The sequence below is a fragment of the Aethalodelphis obliquidens genome, unplaced genomic scaffold, assembly GCF_003676395.1.
Source record: "Aethalodelphis obliquidens isolate GAN/ISIS:26980383/991018 unplaced genomic scaffold, ASM367639v1 scaffold50, whole genome shotgun sequence".
Lineage (NCBI taxonomy): Eukaryota > Metazoa > Chordata > Mammalia > Artiodactyla > Delphinidae > Aethalodelphis > Aethalodelphis obliquidens.
In genome coordinates, this window is record NW_020837994.1 from 3,469,230 (window position 1) to 3,490,229 (window position 21,000).

At 36.5% G+C, this 21,000-nt stretch overlaps 1 protein-coding gene across 13 annotated transcripts in view; it reads left to right on the top strand.

Moving 5' to 3' along the window:
- The window catches only part of EMSY (EMSY transcriptional repressor, BRCA2 interacting), an 81,281-nt gene that overhangs the window by 32,134 nt on the left and 28,147 nt on the right, over positions 1-21,000 (top strand). For all 13 annotated transcript variants that reach the window (XR_003428071.1, XM_027083451.1, XM_027083444.1 and 10 more), the window contains 4 exons: positions 3,006-3,260; positions 11,208-11,357; positions 14,402-14,572; positions 20,548-20,684. Coding sequence is in view for 12 of the 13 variants with exons in the window: in XM_027083451.1 (XP_026939252.1) it covers positions 3,006-3,260; positions 11,208-11,357; positions 14,402-14,572; positions 20,548-20,684 (713 nt within the window). In the remaining variant the exon portion in view is untranslated. The remainder of the gene's footprint in view (positions 1-3,005; positions 3,261-11,207; positions 11,358-14,401; positions 14,573-20,547; positions 20,685-21,000) is intronic.

Below are 21,000 nucleotides of genomic sequence, written 5' to 3' on the forward strand. Positions count from 1 at the left end.
TGTGTGTGTGTGTGTGTGTGTGTGTGTGTGTGTGTGTGTGTGTGTGTCTGCATGTAGATTTATACACACACGTATATACATCTATATTTATTTCTATATGTTGAAAACTTTGGGTCCATACTGATATGTCCAATTTCAAACTCTGCTTGTTAATTCTAGTTTTCTCCCTTCTTCAAAAACCTAGCTTCCATTATCTTTCATATACTTACTTATTTTATCAGTTCCCCACTCTATAACCAATCTGTCATTGTTGCTGCTGTTGCCTCTACCTTCATGCAGATACTTCCTCATTCCACTCAGGTTCTAACATCTTGCAGACTTCTACTTCACTCCACCTGAGTTCTGACACTTTCCCCATGTCACCCTTTTGCATGATGTCTTTCTCACCCTGCTCAATTTTGACACCTGTGCCAGGCCACCCTCCTACCCAGAAGTCTTCTTCACCCAGTTTGGACTCTGATCCCACCCCTTCCTGTGGACATCCTGCTCAAGCTTTGAGAACCTGTGCTAGGTGGCTCACATTCATGGAACCCCTGTTTATCCTACTTGAGTTCTAACTCTATATGTCGCACTGTACCCTGAGCTCCCACAGCATGTACTCCCTCCTCAACCTACTTGGACTCTGACTCCCATGCTCAGTCAGTCTCTGCAGTGGGTTCTAACACCCCATGCTTAGCCATTATTCTGCTTAGCCATCTAGTTGTTCATCGTGCTTTGCAGCATCTGATGGCTTTAGCACTAAATTTTTGTGAATCGAAGAGCAAAAGTAAGAGGAAGGGGGCTTTTTATTTGTTAAACAAAAATAACATTTATTACAATTTGTAATGATAGATTTGTGTGATCATTTGATTGTCTTCTCTAACCTTCCTGAAGGTAGGGACTGTTTCATGGATACAAAAGAGTTTCCCAAGGATATAGCATAAAGTATATGCTCAGTAAGTTTTTATTGAATGAATAAATATCTAAAGGAATTAAATACTTTAATAAGATCACACAGCTATTATGAGTTTATGTGTTGAAGACATAATTTTTTTTTTTTTTTGCGGTACGCGGGCCTCTCACTGTTGCGGCCTCTCCCGTTGCGGAGCACAGGCTCCGGACGTGCAGGCTCAGCGGCCATGGCTCACGGGCCTAGCCGCTCCGCGGCATGTGGGATCTTCCCGGACCAGGGCACGAACCCATGTCCCTTGCATCGGCAGGTGGACTCTCAACCACTGCGCCACCAGGGAAGCCCTGAAGACATAATTTGAACACAGTTCTCTGATTCTGAAGTCACCCTGACTGCCTTTACATTAGATACTTTTCCTATATAATAGGATATAGAGAACGTAGATTAGTTAGGGAGTTACTCATGTGCACAGTTTACCTCAATTAATACAAGAGTTCATCATGAATGCAATATAAAGGTTAAAGTTTTCACATCGTTTAAAAATAGTGTGTTTTACTTGAATAGCACTTTATATTCATTAAGTTATAAAATGTTGGTACTGAAAAGGGCTCCAGAGATAATCTAGTTCAGTACAACTAAGCAGTATAACATACACATGTCACCAAGATCCTAGCATTCAGGGAGGGATGGGAGTGGGCAAGGCAGGAGAATGTGTAAGTAATGTGAGTCAGCCCTCCAGGTGATTCTGACTACATCTTTCTTTTGTCTTCTCTCAAACTATTCCTCAATCTATGATTTTTACCTGATCCATATAGCAACCCTTAGAGAATTATAGGGCAAGGAAAATTCAACATATGGGGAACCTGAGAGGGTCAGAGTGACTTCTCAAGGCTTCTTCTTCATTTTTATTATTCTCCAGAAACATTTTACATAAAAATGTGATATTATTTAAATTTTTTTCTGTAATACAATGTAAATGTCATAGTGGGGCTGTGGTGGAGGAAGGAGTGAAATAGCCTGTTTGATAATTGGAACTTGGTAATTAGGCCATCAAATTATCAGTTTCTTTTCATTGTTTTATCAGTGCTCAAAAAGTTGATACGGAGAGTTATATTCTATCTAGGTTCTTTCTGTGAGGAGTATTAATTTACTTACAGATAATAGTCCTATTGTGTTGTTGATGAATTATAAGATTACTGATGAAAAATCTTGGAGAGGGAAGAATTTCTGTCAGACTCACACATCTTTACTGAAAATTGTTGGTATTTGCTACCTACGCATGGTTGCTAATATTAGTATTGCATTGAAAAGAAGTGTCTTAAAACCTTGTATCATGAGAATTTTTTTGCTGTGGATATATTGAGTAGTATGCCCACTTGTAACTTTTCACATGATTATGTAATGACCCAGTTCTCAAGAAATGATTTTATTTATAGATAATTGGAAATGAGACATAGAAAAGCTGTTGTACTTTGCCATGCTGAATAATTCAAAAGGTGAATGTTTCAGTGTGAATTATTTTGTCTAATGCTATGTTTAAATTGACTCATTAGAACCTGAAAAATAATATTCGAAAAACTGTACTACAAATAAGATTCAAAACCTAGTTTGCTTTGTCCTTTTTTTTTTAAAAAACATCTTTATTGGAGTATAATTGCTTTACATTGTTGTTAGTTGCTGCTGTGTAACAAGGTGAATCAGCTATACGTATACATATATCCCCATATCCCCTCCCTCTTGCGTCTCCCTCCCACCCTCCCTGTCCGACCCGTGTTCTTTTATTCACATTGAGAACCTATGTTTTTTAAGAGAAAAACCTATTGAGAAACATGTGTGAGAACATCCCGCCTGATACTTTGTTTCTTTTGTTTTGACTCTTCACCAAGGGAAAATCAGTTAGTTTCTTGAGTGTTAGAGCAATGATGCTTCCCTTGCAAAGTTTGAGGACTAGGTATAAAATATGTAAAATACCATAGACATTATATCTGACACTAGGTGCTTAATAATCATTATTTTTGTTGATTTATCTAGTTTTAAGCTATTACTTCCTACAATAACCAGAAGTAGCTTTAGTTATGTTTTACTATTAAATGTTCTAATCCTTACTCTTCTATAGGTGTATCTACATCAGCAATCAAAATGGCATCAACCAGACTTCCTTCTCCCAAAAGCTTAGTGGGTGCCCCAACTCAGATTCTTGCACAGTTTCCTAAACAGCATCAACAGTCTCCTAAGCAGCAGTTACATCAAGTACAGCAACAGACACAGCAACAGGTGGCCCAGCCTTCTCCGGTATCTCATCAGCAACAGCCTCAGCAGTCTCCTTTGCCACCTGGTATCAAGCCTACCATTCAAATCAAACAGGAGTCAGGTAAATGGAAAATGTTTCAGGAGATGGTAATTCTTCCCCAGTCACCAGTTCTCTGAAGATTGCAATATATATGGATTCACTTCCACATACAGTTTCCTCAAGCATTAGAGTTTTAATTCCAGAATATATTTTGAGACCCTCCTGTTGGAAATACTTACATAGAGAGAACTGGTGCTTGGGAATAGAGAAGGGAGAAAAAAGCTGTTTGCACAGCAGGAAGAGGTTTTTTTCAGTGAACTCTCAGAAGAGATAAAGGAAGCCGAGGAAACAAACCCAGACTTTAGAACTATACTTTGGAGCCCACTGGGGTTATGGGAAGTGAGCAGTGGAAAAATTAGTCTGGGGAGTCTTGTGTTAGAGGCCGTATTGTGAATCTGGCGTAAATTTCTCATGGGCAGAGGTGCTAAGATTAAAAGACATTGTGTACAGTGAAGAAGTTTGTGGTATAACAATTTAGCAGTTTATTGAAAGCATCTCTAGCACAGTGGGAACGCAGGGGTAGGAGGCAATTACTGTTAAGTTATCGAATCATAAAAGTATTGAATAGAAAGGCAGGTAGGATGGAGGCTTAGATACAGGGAGACGAAGAAGCATCTTAACGTACTTAATATCTTTAAGAAAAGAAAATGGATTTTTTTCCTCCACTGAAGCTGGATTTTATTTGGTGGTAGAAAAGGACTTTGGGAGATGCTGACATTTTCAGTTTTTTGTTTGTTTTATCTTATTTTATTTTATTTATTTATTTATGGCTGCGTTGGATCTTTGTTGCTGTGCGCAGGCTTTCTCTAGTTGCGTCGAGTGGGGTCTGCTCTTTGTTGTGGTGTGTGGGCTTCTCATTGCGGTGGCTGCTTTTTGTTGTGGAGCATGGGCTCTAGGTGCACGGGCTTCAGTAGTTGTGGCATGTGGGCTCAGTAGTTGTGGCACACAGGCTTAGTTGCTCCACAGAATGTGGGAGCTTCCTGGACCAGGGATCGAACCCATGTCCCCTGCGTTGGTAGGTGGATTCTTAACCACTGCACCACTAAGGAAGTCCCTTGTTTTATTTTTTGATAGGAACATTTTATTATTATTTTTTGAGATGTAATTGACACATAACTTTGTATTAGTTTTAGGTGTAACATAATGATTTGATATATGTATCTATTGCAAAATGACTATCACAATAGGTTAGCATCTATTACCACACATAGTTACAATTTTTTTTCTTGTGATGAGAACTTTTAAGATTTACTCTCTTTGCAACTTTCAAATATACAATGCAGTATTGTTAACTATAGTCATCATGCTGTACATTATTATATCCCCAGCACTTATTTATCTCATAACTGGAAGTTTGTACCATTTCACCTCTGCCTCATACCTAGTATGAGGTATGGATAGTAATGCATTGATAGACATAGGGAAATTGGTCTGTAGTTTTCTCTTTGCCTGCAGTCTCTGTCAGGCTTTAGTTTCAATGATATGTGTGCTTCCAAGAAAGAATTGTAAAGTTTTCCTTTTTAAAACGCTCTGGAACTTTTTCTATTAAAGGACAGCTTTATTGAGATATAATTCACATACCATTCAATTAACTGATTTAAAGTGTACAGTTCAGTGGTAGGTAGTATATTCACAGATATGTGCAACCATCACTACCGTTGATTTTAGAACATTTTCATCAGTTCCAAAAGAAACCCTGTACCATTTAGCTATCACTCCCTACTCACCGTGACAACCTCTCCAGCCCTAAGCAACCACTAATCTACTTTCTGTCTATAGATTTCTATATTCTGGATTTTTATGTGAATGGAATCATATAATATGTGATCTTTTGTGACTGGCTTCTTTTACTTAACAATGTTTAAGGTTCATCCATGAAGTAGCATGTATTAGTACTTCATTCCTCCTTATGGCCAAATAATAATTCACATTTTGTTTATCCACTTGTCCATTGATAACACTTGCTAGTCTGTGACTTTTTGGTTCTAGCCATCCCAGTTTGTGTGAAGTGGTATTTCATTGTGGTTTTGATTTGCATTTCTCTGATGACTAATGGTGTTGACCATCTTTTCATAATGCTTATTGGCCCTTTATATACCTTCCTTGGAGAAATACCTATTTATATCCTTTGCCACTTTTTAATTGAGTTATTTGTCTTTTTATCATTGAATTGTATGAGTTTTTTTTTTTTTACTATACATATTTTAGATATTAAACCTTTATCAGGTACATGAATTACAAATATTTCCTCCCATTCTGTGGGTTGTCTTTTCACTTTCTTGATGATGTCCTTTGAAACACAAACATATTTAATTTTGGTAATGTACAGTTTATTTTTTCTTTTGTTGCTTGTGCTTTTGGTATTGTATTTAAGAATCTTTTGCCAAATCCCAGGTTATAAAGATTTATCCTTATTTTTTCCCCTAAGAGATTGATAATTTTGCCTCTTAAATTTAGGTCTTTGATCTATTTTGATTAATTTTGTTAAGGTGTGAAATAAGGATCCCACTTCATTCTTTCATGCGTGGCTCTTCGATTGTCCCAATACCATTTGTTAAAAAGACTGTCTTCCCCCCCATTGAATGGTCTCAACACCCTTGTTGAAAATCCACTGAGCACATGTATGACTTTATTTCTGGATTCTCAATTCTGTTCCATTATATGTCTATTTGTATGCTGATTTGATTACATTGATTTACATTGTTTTGATGAGGAAGTGTGAGTATTCCTGTTTTGTTCTTTTTTAAAAGATAGTTTTGGCTATTCTGGGTCCCTTGCAATTCTGTATGAATTTTGGAATCAGCTTGTCAATTTCTACAAAGAAATCAGCCGAGAATCTCATGGGGTTTGCATTGAACCTGTAGATCAATTGAAGAGTATTACCATCTTTATAATGTTAAATCTTCTGATCCATGAACATGGGATGTTTTTGTGTTTATTTAGATCTTTAATTTCTTTCAACGTGTTGAAATGTGTGGTTCTTAGTGTATAAATTTTACACTTCTTTTGTTAATTTATTTCTAAGTATTTTATTTTTGTAGCTGTTGTAAGTGGAACTGTTAACTTCATCTTTTGGATTACTCATTGCTAATGTATAGAGATGCACGTGATTTTTTGTTGATTTTGTACCTGCAACTTAGCTGAACTCACTTTTTAGTTCTAGTAGTTTATAGTGAATTCCTTAGGATTTTCTATATAAAAGATCAAATCATCTGCAAAGAGATAATTTCTGTTACAGTCTGGATGCCTTGTATTTCTTTTTCTTGCCTAATTTCCCTAACTAGAACCTCTGGTAAAATGTTGAATATAGCTGGCAAGAGTGGATATCATTGTTTTGTTTCTTGTTCCTTCTATTCATAGAACTTCCTTGAGTGTCTGTTGTAAGGTGGTCTGCTAGCAACAAACTCTCTCCGTTTTTGTTTATCTGGTAAAGACTGTTTCATCTGCATTTTTTGAAAGATAGCTTTGCTGGATATCAAATTCTTGGTTGACAGGTTTTCTTTGAGCACTTTGAATACGTTATTCTGCTGCCTACTGGTCTCCATTGTTTCCACTGAAAAGTCAGTTGCTAACCTTAATGAAATCCCATTGTAAATGGAAATTGTTGTTCTCTTGATGGTCTCAGGATTTTCTCCTTGTCTTTGACTTTCAGCATTTTTAGTGTGATGTGCCTGTTTGTGGTTCTCTTTATATTTATCTTCTTCAGTGTTTGTCTAGCTTCCTGGATGTGTAAGTTATTGCTTTTCAATAAATATGGAACATTTTCAGCCATTACTTCTTTGAATACTTCTTTTTCTCTTTTCTCTCTATTCCTTCCTTTTTGTAGTTACATTGCATATGTTGTGCACTTAATGGTGTTCCACATTTCTGTTCATTTTCTTCATTCTTTTTTCTTTCCATTCTTCAGCTTGCATAATCTCTAATTGATCTGTCTTTAAATTTGCTAATTCTTTCTTCTGCCAGTTCAAATCTATTCTTGAGCCCTTCTAGTGAATTTTTTATTTCAGTTATTGTACTTTTCAACTCTGCATTTTCCATTTGGTTCTTCTAATTTCTATTGCTTAATTAATATTCTCTATTTGATGCAACTTTGTCATCATACCCTCTTTTACTTTTGTAATCATGCTTCCCTCTACTTCTGTGAACGTATGTGTAATGGCTATTTTGAAGTGTTTTTGTTGTTGTTAAGTCTGACATCTGGTTGCTCTCACAGTTTCTGTTGCCTGCTCTTTTTCCACTGTGTGGGTCATACTTTCATGTTTCTTTGCAAGTTTTTGTTGGAAACTGGACATTTTAGATATTTACATTGATATTTTAGATATTAGATATATAGATATTAGACATTATATATTGTAGCTGGGTACTGATCTTCCCCTACCCCCACCCCTGATTTATTATTGTTATTGGCATGGTTCTTTGTTGTTTAGTGACTAGATCAATTATGTTGCTGAAGTTAAGTCTCTGCTGTTGTTCCTCAGGGAGGTACAGCTCTGGGTATGCCCAGTCATTCTGAGGTGACAGTGATATTGGTATGGCTTTTTCCTCTTTTCCTGACCACACCCAGCTGTTAAACTCCACTAACTGATTGCTCTATTTTTTTCAACAATTCCTGGAGCATAAGTTGCTCTGTGAACTCATCCAGATTGTGGCTTCTTTGAAGGAATAATCTCAAAGGTCCATTTTTGATATTTGTTCTGACCATAGGAGCGTTCCTCTCAGCTTCCTTACTATTCAGTTCTGTCCTGCAAACTGGCCTATAGTCTAAAAGGTATCTTAATTAAATCCATGATTCTCCTTCTAGTTGCCTTTCATTCACATCCTCCACTGTTTTTGAGAGCACCCTTAGGCTTGAACTTCTTCATGCTCTGTTACATATGAAGTCAGTTCCTCTGGGAAGAGGCTAGGAGCTATATGTTTTAGGACATGTTTCTATCCTCAGGCAGCTCTGGAGCTCTGGGGGTAGGGTCAATGGCAGACTTCTCTCTGAATGATACCCCTGCTCTAGGAGCTGAGCACTCAGTGAAGGCAAGTGTGGGAGGTTGGGCAAGCAGCCTGAGATCCTCTCAGCTTGCTTCCCCTGGTTGGTGGAGCCACTCCCTCACAAGCCAGGGCAGTGGTGGTCAGGACCCCAGTATTCTCAGTGGCTCTGTGCCCAAGATAGAGCCTTTGTTCCATGAACTGGGGGCTGGGCAGAAGCAGGGAGTACCCACCTATTGACTGCAGTTGCCTGGGACTTAAAACAGGTGCCTGGGAGCAGAAAGAGATAAGCTGAAGTCCTTCTGCTCCTCAGAAGAAAGCCCGCCAACTGGGAGCTGGGGTAGGAGGAAACCCTGTGTTCTTGACTGCAGCAGTCTGGAGAGCAGTCCTTGCTTCACCTATAGGGAGGGAGGAGGAACAGGTGTTAGTTTAAATGTCATAGATTTCACTGTTCTTAGCAAATATTTCTGTGTTTTCTTTTAAAAAATTTTTTATTTATTTATTTATTTATGTTTGGCTGTGTTGGGTCTTCATATCTGTGCGTGGGCTTTCTCTAGTTGCAGCGAGCGGGGGCCACTCTTCATTGTGGTATGCAGGCCTCTCACTGTCACGGCCTATCTTGTTGCGGAGCACAAGCTCCAGACGCGCAGGCTCAGTAGTTGTGGCTCACGGGCCTAGTTGCTCCACGGCATGTGGGATCCTCCCAGACCAGGGCTCAAACCCACGTCCCCCGCATCGGCAGGCAGACCCTCAACCACTGCGCCACCAGGGAAGCCCTTTGTGTATTCTTGAATAGATGTTTCTTCATTTGGTCTTAGGACCGTTTCCAGAGCTTTTCATTGGTTGTTTTTTTAAATCATTTTTGCCAGTTTCATTGGGTTAGCAGGTTAGCAGAGCTCCTTATGCTCTCTTGTCAGAAATCACTCTCTGGAATGGTTTTTGTTGTTGGTTTATTTTAAGTGGAGATATAATTCACATATAACATTGTATTAGTTTGAGGTGTACAGCATAATCATTTGATATATGCGTATATTATGAAATGATTACCCCAATAAGTTTAATTAATATCCATCACCACATAGTTACATATTTTTTTTCTTGTGATGAGAGGAATGGTTTTAAATACATTGGAGTTATTTTCTTTTTAAAGGACCATAGAATTGTCCTGTGAAACTATCTGGGCCTGCTATGTTGTGGGGAAAGGGGGAGGAGCTCTTAAAATTTTGTTTCAAGGAAACTTGTCTATTTATATATCTTTTTTGAGGTCAATTTTTGATAAATACTGTTTTTCTAGAAAATTATCCATTTGATCCAAATTTTCAACTTGTTTGTGTAGGACTAAGCAAAGTAGTGTCTTATGATTTCCTTAATTTTTATCTCTGTGGTTATTTCTTTGGGGGTTTCTTTTTATGTACCTTAAGCATTATTGTAATTCATTAATAAGATAATATTAAAAATCATTTTTTCCCTACAACTTCACAGTTTATGATTTATTGTAATCAGAATTTATTTATACAATAATAATACTTTATTTATTGAACTCTTGCTATGTATTAGGCACTTCACAACTGTGATGTAATTAATCTTCACATAGCCCTAGAAGGTATATACTAATAGTATCTTTATTTTATAAATGAGAAAACTGAGTCATAGAGATTATTAAGTAATTTGCCTAATTATGCCTGGATGTCATAATTTTAACTTCTTTGTTGGCTACAAGTATTTTGAAATTATTTAAGGCTATTAAATAAATAAATTTGTTTGCTTCCTAATGTCTTAACCTAAATCACCATCCAAAAAAGTAATAAAAATTTTAGTTGTCTGTTGAAATGTATTCTATCCCATGAATTATTTCAGTGAAGTTTAGTGGGGAAAAAGTGTTACCAAAAATTTCCTTCCTTGATTAACAATTATTAGTACTTAAATTTGTAGTTAACATGAGAGATTTCTTTTAAATGGACATCTTACATTTGAAAAGGCAGTGTAACACTTATAACATTTAAATTAAAAAGTTGAAAAATGTAAAAACTACCATAACATCACCACCCTAACATTTTAATTTTATTTTTATATACTGCCTTCAAGTTCTTGTCCACATGCATATTTTATGTAGGTGCAATAATAGTGCGTTCTTTACTTTTGACAAAGTGAGCTATTTAAATACTTTTAAAAGAAGTCAATTTAAAAATAAATGTTCAAAAACAAAATGTTCTTGCTCTTTACAGTCTTAAGAGGTTAGAGAAATCTTTGGTAGAGTTGAGAATATATAAAAGCTACATTAAATTTTTTTATTGGAGTATAATTGCTTCATAATATTGTGTTAGTTTCTGCTATACAACGAAGTGAATCAGCTATATGTATACATATATCCCCTCCCTTTTGGACCTTCTTCCCCCCCCCCCCCCCCCCCCCCCCAACCCCCCCCCCCAGGTCCTCACAGAGCACCCAGCTGAGCTCCCTGTGCTATACAGCAGGTTCCCACCGGCTATCTGTTTTACACATGGTAGTGTATATATGTCAATCCTAATCTCCCAATTCATCCCACCCTCCCCTTCCCACCCTGTGTCCACACGTCCGTTCTCTATGTCTGCATCAGTATTCCTGCCCTGCTTTTATTTTTGACTTCTTATCCTAGTCCTTTCATCCCAAGTATTTGCATGGAACACAGATTGTTTGTAAAAGTTCAGATCAATGGCTAATTTGGTTTGAAAGCTCTTATATGATGTGATCATAGACAAAAGAAAAATTGTTTTTCATTAAAACTTGTTAATAGCTTTTGTGGTATTTTAATTATATTTCTGAATGAGAGAAATTTGGGAAGATAGGAATTTGAGGAATAAAAGTTAAAAGAATATCTTTCATCAGTATGAACAAAAGCCTCTTTTTAGGCAAGACTCAGTAAATGTGTGTAACTGCTGCCCTCTTGGGTTGATACAAAGCACATGTTATTAAAAATAATTTGTACTGAGATTTATCTTTCTTCTTTCAAAGGTGTTAAAATCATCACACAACAAGTTCAACCAAGTAAAATCTTACCCAAACCAGTGACAGCAACTCTGCCCACCAGTAGCAATTCCCCTATTATGGTGGTTAGCAGTAATGGTGCAATTATGACAACTAAACTTGTAACCACTCCTACTGGTAAGTTTTCTTGAGCGTCAGTCCATTCATTCATCATACTTATTGAGTAATTTCTCTGTACTAGCAATACACTTGACATTGGGAATATAGAAATTAATGAGACAGTTCTTCAAAGAGGTCTTTCTTGACTCTTTCCTCCTCCCAACTGAAATTAGCTCTCTGCTATTGTCATGGTCCTCTTCTTTTCCTTTATAACACATACTATAATTTCTAATTACTTAGCTACTTTTTGTCGATTTGTTTAATGTTATTCACCTTATTAGACCATGAGCTCCATGAGGATAAGGGACCTTGTCTGTTTTATTCACCATATATATGTAGAGCTAGTCGGTAAGTAGGTGTTTAGTCAGGATTTGTTGAGTGAATGAAAACACAGTCCCCGCCTGCAAGGATCTCACACTGATGAGGTTGAGAATCTATATAACATTACAGTGTAGTAAGCATTACTCAGACTGAGAAAAGCATAGGATGCCATTTTATCCAGTTATGAGAGCATCCAGGCTATGCCCAAGGAAGTGACAGTATAGAACATTTTAAATAGTACCACCTTTTGTGACCTTGAGCAGTTTACTTTAATTCCTCTCAGTCTTTTCCATTGTCTATTTCAATGTGATCATAAAGTTATTGTAAGTGTTAAATCAGGTATGGAAAGTCCCCAGCAGAGTGCTCAATAGCCATTACGATTAATTAATGTTAGAATTAGCCAGTACCATTATTTTAAATTTGTATAACTCTTACCAGACTTTTTGAAGAGGGCCAGATTTAGATAATAGAATCTAGAGTGTAAAATGATTCCTTTCTCAAGTTTATAAGCTATCATCTATTGGCCATTATATAAAAGTATGTATAAGCATTACCCTTAATCTCCCTTAGGCTTTATTATCTTCATTCTCAGAGACAAAACAGAGGCTTATGTTAAGCAATATGCACAAGGCCACACAGCCAATAAAAGACAAGACTGGGATTTGAATCCAGATCTGTTTGACTCCCAAAACTGCTTTAAAAAAAAAAAAACTGTGGTAAAATGTAGATAACATGAAATTTACCATTTTCACCATTTTTAAGTGTACAGTTCATTGGCATTAAGTACATTCACATTGTTTTACAACCATTACAACCGTCTAGCTCCAGAAACCTTTTTTTTTTTTTTTTTTTTTGCGGCACGTGGGCCTCTCATTGTTGTGGCCTCTCCCGTTGTGGAGCACAGGCTCTGGACGCGCAGGCTCAGCGGCCATGGCTCACGGGCCTAGCCACTCTGCGGCATGTGGGATCTTCCTGGACCAGGGCACTAACCCGTGTCCCCTGCATCGGCAGGCGGACTCTGAACCACTGCGCCACCAGGAAAGCCCGCTCCAGAACTTTTTGCATCTTCCCAAACTGAAACTCTGTGCCCATTAAACAATAACTCTGCATTCCCACCTTTCCCCAGTCCCTGGTAACTGCCATTCTAACTTTGTCTCTTTGCAAAGCCTATGCTTTAAAAACACTGTTATTCTTGCATTAAATCTATCATTCTTCACCCAAAACTTTTCTCCATTTAGTACAAAGATAGTAGTGTTATGTAGATATGATTCCTCATGTTAGGGAAAGGTAGTGAAAAATAATATTGTGTCTTTGCTTATGTATATATATTAGAATAAGTGTTTCTAATTTTAAAACAAAAGCTTAAGTTGAAATATTTTCCAGCTATAATTAACTAATTCTAACTATGTATCTTCATAGCATAATTATTTTGCACTAGATTTTTTTTCTGATTTAGATGTATGTTTGTAATCAATTTAAAGTAATTCTACTTAATGTTCTTCCACTTCTCCCTTTTTTGGGTAGTGATTATATTTTAAAACGGTAAATACTAACTGAGTAAAACCATTTTTGGGAGGGGGTTGTTGAAATAGTTATCACAGTGACCCCTGAATCTAATTATCATGAAAAAATTTTTTTCAGTTGAAGAATGTTTATCTGAGTTACCTTCATTCTCCCCAAAACTAACGGCTCTTAGGAACAGTGTTAGGAATTTAGGAACAGTGCTTAGGAATAGTGTTTCTGAGTTACCAGATTGTGACAAACTACAACAGGCTTATCTGGTTAATTTTTAATTCCTGTTTGGGGAAAGGAAAAAGTTCTAGAAATAGTGGGGAAGAATGTAAAGTCCTTTGAGAGATATGAAGAAAAATATTCTAATGGGTCAGTTAAGAGGAAATATGTAAATAGTGAACTTTTTAGGCTAAGAAGAAATATTCCTGGTAACTCTTGTCAGCTTCAATTTTAATCTCTAGTAAAATGATGGAATATCTCTTTAAAAGATTGAAATATATTTAGAGGGTAGCAGAGTACAAAACAGTAAAAATTTATAAAATTTTTTTTTTTTTTTTTGCGGTACGCGGGCCTCTCACTGCCGGGGCCCCTCCCGCCGCGGAGCACAGGCCCCGGACGCGTAGGCCCAGCGGCCACGGCTCACGGGCCCAGCCGCTCCGCGGCATGCGGGATCCTCCCGGACCGGGGCACGAACCCGCGTCCCCTGCATCGGCAGGCGGACCCCCAACCACTGTGCCACCAGGGAAGCCCTAAAAATTTATAAAATTTTAGTCAAACAATATACTGCCTTATTTGCTGAGTGCTGCCGTTTGGGTTTGGCACTGAGACGGCATAAAACAGATGCAGAGACCTTGAAATCTATAACAGAAATACCTAAAATGCTCTGGCAGGAAAGATGATTAAATTTAAGTTTCTTTTGGCATCAAACTAGTGGAAGAAGGGTAATGGAAGAAGGGAACAGACTTGGTTATACTTTTTCTTGGGGTTAGTAATTTGATGCAACACATTACAAAATTTTACATGTAAAATTAATTCAAATTGAGTTGGCTATAGTTCTTGCTATGTGCATTGAAAACTGGCTATAAATTGTTACTTAATGGCTTGACACCTTGAAATTCCATTTTCAAGTTAAAGCAATGTAGATTATGTTGAATTATAGTTAAACTGTATAAATCGTCATTCTTCTAAAAGTTATGACAAGTTTTTCTCTTGGCTTTTCCCTTTTATAGGCACACAGGCAACCTATACTCGGCCAACAGTGAGCCCATCTATAGGTCGGATGGCTGCAACCCCTGGAGCTGCAACCTACGTGAAAACTACCAGTGGTAGCATTATTACAGTAGTACCCAAATCATTAGCTACCTTGGGGGGCAAGATAATTAGCAGTAATATAGTTTCTGGTAGGTATATCTGAAGTACATTAAAGGTATAGGTGACCAATAAGAGGAAAAAACATTTCACTGTTGGAAGGATTCTGTTTGATCGCAGTTTTCTGCTTAGAAATCTAGAGCTTTGTTTTTAGTCCTGATGTTTTAGTGATTAAGTATAGTTTTTTAGTTCTAGTATTAAATCTTCATATGTTAAACTTTTGAGAGTTTTAGAACATTTAGTTGCATTTAATCAGAATGGAAGGATTATGGTTTACATTTGCGTAGAGATTTTTCATTTACAAAGTATTGCCCCATTTATCAATTCATACCTCATAACTCTGAAATAGTTGGTATCAGCCCCAGTCTACAGGTACAGACATATTTAAGTTTAGAGGATGAACTTGACCTGTCCAAAACCATACAAGCTAGATAGAGGAAGAACTAGTATTTATTAGTCTAAATATGTTTGAGGGATCATATCTCATAATTTCAATTACTAATGTCACTTTAGCATATTAAAAATAAAAATACTTGAATATTTTTATTTGCTTTTCACCATTTATATTGGCTATTTACTTTTTAAAAATGTTTTACTCAGATAGTGAAGGCTAATATTTATTGGTATTTTGGAACCTTACCTGGTTTTTATTGGCTCATTTATTCCTGCAATATTTGCGTTGTGTATCCTGAACTGGAATGTTAACATGGTATCCATTTTCATTGATTATTATTTTTTAATTAAAATGATGTGAATAATCTCTGACCAAGCAAGCCCTGTGGACTTTAACTGTCTACCATTTTTGTAGACTAGCCATATTTTGTATGCCCCAGGTGAATTGTTCTAACATTTTAAAGTGAAGGGATTGAAGTTCCTGGCAGTAATATGATGTTGCTGATAACTCAAGGAGTGAAAAAAAAAGCAGGGCATGGTATTGGCATAAAGCACTACATTTAAAGCTGGTAAATTTGGCTCTACTTTTTAAGTGTAAGTTTCAATGTTTGCCAAACTGAGGAGGGTGAAATCAGTAGGGAAAGAATCATCATACTCCAGCTTTTAAGAGGATATTTTAAATAACACAGTTAAAACTCAAATTATAATTTATTACCTGACAATATCTTTAAATAGTATAGAGCGCATACGTAAACATTTTTCAAAAAGTAATCATGTTTCTTATTAGTGTATAGCTTTTTATGACCATAAGGGTTTTTCTTTACTTACATATGAATTCTTAATACCATATAGCTTGGAGGAATGTCTACATGTCATAAAGCCTCTGTTTTCAAGCCTTATTTATGATTTAGCTGCTTTGTATGAGGTTAGAGCAATACAGGCAAGCACATTGCCCTAGAAGCAAAGAGGCGGTGAGATATATACCCTACACATGTATACATTTCATCCACCTTTGTTTTTAAATATGAAGTAACTCATGGTTAGTCACTATTTCAAGTGTATGGGTGTACAGAGGAAGAGTTCTTAAACTTTTTCAGCACTATAGGATGTACTGGGCTCACAGCTGAAATAGCTTTATTCATTGCATGGAGCTCATTTTGCCTCAACCTTTGCTTCACTATTTGACACTTTAATTCTAAAGAACTTCTCTCATTTCTGACTGCTTTAAACTGATCCTTACGTTACATATCAGTATTCTTTATAAAGATAGTTTTCTTATTTTATAATACTCTTGTTGCTCTATGATACTGGGATTATCGGTTAGTTTATTAGTAGTTTTCAATCCCTGTCTTTTCACAGTAAACCGATAAGCCTGGTTGGATGAATTTAGATAGTTTTCTGCCTTCATCCATGATCAGATGCTGGATACTAGAGTCCATGCCCCCACCAACCCACAACCATAAAGAAATGCTTTTCTTAAAATATACTCAAACACCTGGTTGTAAGCATAGAAGGCTTTAAAAAAATGATATTTTCCCCTTTATTGTGGGGAATTTGGAAAATACAGAAAGGTATACAAAGAAAATTAAAAACCTGTAATTTTCGCCATCTAGAGAAATATGTTAAAATTTAAGTGTATATATTTCTGTTTATTCCTTTTTCTATTTAGATTTTTGTATAAATGTTTTTGTGTATATATGTATATTTTTAAAATTAAATTTAGATCTAATACTATCAGTTTTAATCTTTTTTCATATAATAATATCATTTTCCCATTCCATTAAATGTATTTTGACACCCCACCCCCTCCCCAGATTAATTACTATACAGTGTTCTCTCATACGATGCACCATGATTTAACTGTTTATTCATTGTTGAATGTTTTAGGTTACTTAACAATTTTTTTTGTCATAAATAATCCTGTGACAAACATCATTATACATAAATTATTATGTGAAGTTCTTATTTTCTTTGTATAATATCTTGGAAGGCAAGTTCATGCTTTCAAAGTGCTTTCTAGAAAGGTCAAGTTTTTATTAGAATAAGCAATTAAGTGGAAGGCATGACTATTTTTGCAGTTATTTAATTCATGTCTTATGGAATCAAATATTTACTTATATGTGTATATATAGAGAGAACTATTAGATATGTAAGTCTTTTGGAGAGCTTTGTTGAAAAATCATGCCTATTTTATGCAGAAGATGGGTTCCTTCAGAACCCAGAGGTAAACTCATTATCTTGACTCTAAGGACATTATGAGAACCTTTGACAATGGCAGGACTTGATTTTGATTCCCTTGATCTTTAGTACAATGTCCAGGCAAGGCTTGCGTCTATATACTTGTCCATTTGTTCATTCATTTGCTCATTCTTTGAGCAAAGTAACACATAAAACATTATCCAAAAAACCAAGATTGTCAGAGTGATTTAAGAATCTGTGAATAGTAAAATCTGGGCCAATAAATTTGTGTTCTTTAAGCCTACCTACCATAATGCTCAAACTTTTACAGGCATCTTATTTTTGAATAGGAATCTCTGGAATGCGTCAGTATCATGGCCCATGATCCAAATGTGATTCACATTTACTTGCACCCATTGTATCTTGACTCCTTATAAGTAAAGACTATGTATAGGTGAGTTCTCTAATACGCTATGAACTAGATATGTGGTCGGATGCTGTGATACACCGTGATGTACATGAGGTGCATTCTCTGCCCTAAAGAATGCTAAACAGGTGAACTTGTATAGTCTCTTGTAACATGAGAACTATACACTGAATACTGTGAAAACATAGAGGAAGACTTTATTTATTTATTTATTTGTTTATTTTTGGCTGTGTTCGGTCTTTGTTGCTGCGTGTGGGCTTTCTCTAGTTGGGGTGAGCAGGGACTACTCTTCGTTGCAGTGCACGGGCTTCTCATTGCAGTGGCTCCTCTTGTTGTGGAGTGTGGGCTCTAGGCATGTGGGCTTCAGTAGTTGTGGCACATGGGCTCAGTAGTTGTGGCTTGCGGGGTCTAGAGCACAGGCTCAGTAGTTGTGGTACACGAGCTCAGGTGCTCCGCGGCATGTAGGATCCTCCTGGACCAGGAATTGAACCCATGTCCCCTGCATTGGTAGGCTAATTCTTAACTGCTGTGCCACCAGGGAAGTCCGAGGAAGACTTTTTTTTAAATGAGTAATACTTCTTTCTTCAATATAATGTAGATGTCACCTGAGATATAGAAACATGCTATTGAAATTTTAAACTTTTATAATTTGATAATTCTAGTCATAAATTGTATTCTTAATTTATTCATAATTGTAATATAATGCTGTACTTGCTTTTCCTTATGCTATGCCTTTTTCTTCTGTTTTCTAACATTGCCCCCACCTCCCATTTTGTTAAGCTGGTGAACTTGGTTTGCAACTGTCTCATAAATTGACACACCCGTAATGGAAAGGATTTGACATTTTCATAGTTATAAATATAATTCATTTGTTAAGCAAGTTTTGTCAAAAAAGTGATCCTTGTACTTTGGTATGGAGTTAAATCTTGGTTTACGTTTCCTTGAGATAGTTCTTAATGCTTACTTTCTAAGAACACTTTTTTATTAACCAATTATTTGGTGAGGGAGCATTGTCAGAGGAGGCATCATAATCACATATGAGAGACTGGAGTTAATTAAGAGTTAAAGTTGATGTAAGTGGATAAGAGGCAGCTTGGTTTTTGTGGCTCTTAACAGTTCACTATTCAGAGACTGCAGGTAAAGGGAAAAACATTTGTGAAACTGGCCCACGGATAAAAGTGCTTTTTTATGTTACCTGAGCATGTTACCTTGGACTGATGAGGCATTAGATGATGGCAAGTGTATTATAAAGATATTGTAACAAGATGGCCAAAAACTGACATATAACTAGAATATTCTTATTCTTGTGCAATCTTATTTCTAAAACTAGTAAGGAATGCTAAGGTTTCTCAGTAGAAAAGATGAAATTTTAACTTTTATTCTTGAGAGTATATTAATCAGTTGTGTTTTTAATGTGTACCCATTCTGTGCTTAGTCATTTGATAAATGATATGCAGGCCTATAGCAGAAAAATATGACTTGCCTGTTTTCATAGGCAGAGAAAATTATAGGTGCAGAAGTAGCACTGGGATTGGTGTGCTCAAGGACCAGTGTGGAAACCAGCACATTGAAGGAGAGGTATATATTGGATAATCCTGAAAATTAAGGTCTGATGGAACTGGAGGGCTAAGCAGAGCAGTTTGGTCTTTGTGTGGTAGGTAATAGGAAGCCATAGTAAAAGGAGTTACTTGTTAAACTAGAGTTTATGGTGTGTATTTTGGAGTAGGAACAAATAAGATCTAATTGGTGGATTTAAGGCCAGATTATAAAGGATTCTGAAACCCAAGACAGGAAGTTGGAACTAAATACAATGGGGATTTGGAAGGTTTTTGACCAATTTCACATGTTGTTGGTTCTTGATATGGTGAAATGAGGTTTTTTTGTTTTTTTAGGATGTTTGCTATGGCAGGATGCATCAGAGCTATTTGAATGATAGAGAAACTTGAAATAGGGAGAAAATATGGGAAGCCAAAAGAGATGTGGGCCTGTCTATTGAGCTGGCATTGATAACATTTTGAAAGAAGACATATGTTGGTGACAAATTTAGTTCATTCACATACTCGTTGAATGATTACTTGAGTAATTGCCGTACAGTGTGTGCTAAGCACTGAGGACTCAGTGGCGTGAAAAGATACAGTGTGGAGCCAAGGGGCTTTCATTTTGTTAGAGGGTACAGGGAATGAAGACAAGGCAAGAAGCAAAGATTGACACCAGGATTTCCAACTTGAACAATCAGAAGAATATAGGGTATAAATTTGATAGGTAGATAGATTTGATAGGTGGAAGAGAAGCAGTTTGTGGAAGGATGTGGGGGAGAGGGTAAGATAATAATATGTTTGGATCAGTAGATATAGATCTACTACATAGATGTTAATGATGGAAAATATAAGTTTATATATATAAGTATATAAATTAGGGTTTCATCCTCTGACTTTTCAGAGTGTTGCAGGTGATGAGTATACGTTTCATCTGACTTGGTCTGTGACTGTGTTTATTTTGTGTTTTTCTTGTCACATAAAAATAAATGACATTTCATCAATTTTCTCTATAGTCTAGTGTTACATGAGAATTTTGATACATATTTACCTCTTTTCTATAGGTAGAAAACTTTTTGAAGAGTTTTCCTATCACACTAGTCACATAGGTAATACCATTGAGTTTGGGAGAAATGTTTGTCATGGAATAGAGCTTCTAATTTGTTTCAGTTAACTAGTCAGGAGAGGAATATTGATGGGGAAGCAGATAGTGATATTTTTAGATTCTGAGTTTGGTGTGTAGGCCCTCAGATTCCAAAAAGATGAATGCTGTAAGATTCAATTCTTAATATTCTCTCATTCTAGGACAACTTGTAATTTATTATTCCAGGCCTTCATTTTCATCCTCATGACAGCTTTCACGTCATCTAGGGATGACATCAACTACATGTATTAATTGTATACAACATAAACAGAAGTAACCAAATATCACTAGTCCTTAACTCGGGCCTCCTTTTCTCCCCCCTTCTCTAAGGAACGACTACCAAAATCACTACAATCCCAATGACTTCCAAGCCCAATGTGATTGTTGTGCAAAAGACTACAGGAAAAGGAACCACCATTCAAGGCCTCCCGGGCAAAAACGTTGTCACAACATTGCTAAATGCTGGAGTAAGTAAGAGCTTGAACTGCAGACTCAGCAATCCACTAAGGATTTTAAAGACCAGCTATACAAATATTTGTCTAAGGACTTCAGAACCCACAATGGCCAGAATGGCTTGATTTACCCCTGCTGTGATGTAATAACTGTTAAAAAACACCACCTACTGATGCCATTTTTTATAGTAATTTCTAAAACATGTTGTTCATAGCTAAGTTGCTTATGACCATGATTTAGATGCTTAGCTTGGTCCAGATGGAAGATTCCACTGGGTTAACTACAGAGGGACTTCTGTCAGAGGACAGTTTATTCCTGCTTTTGGCCAAT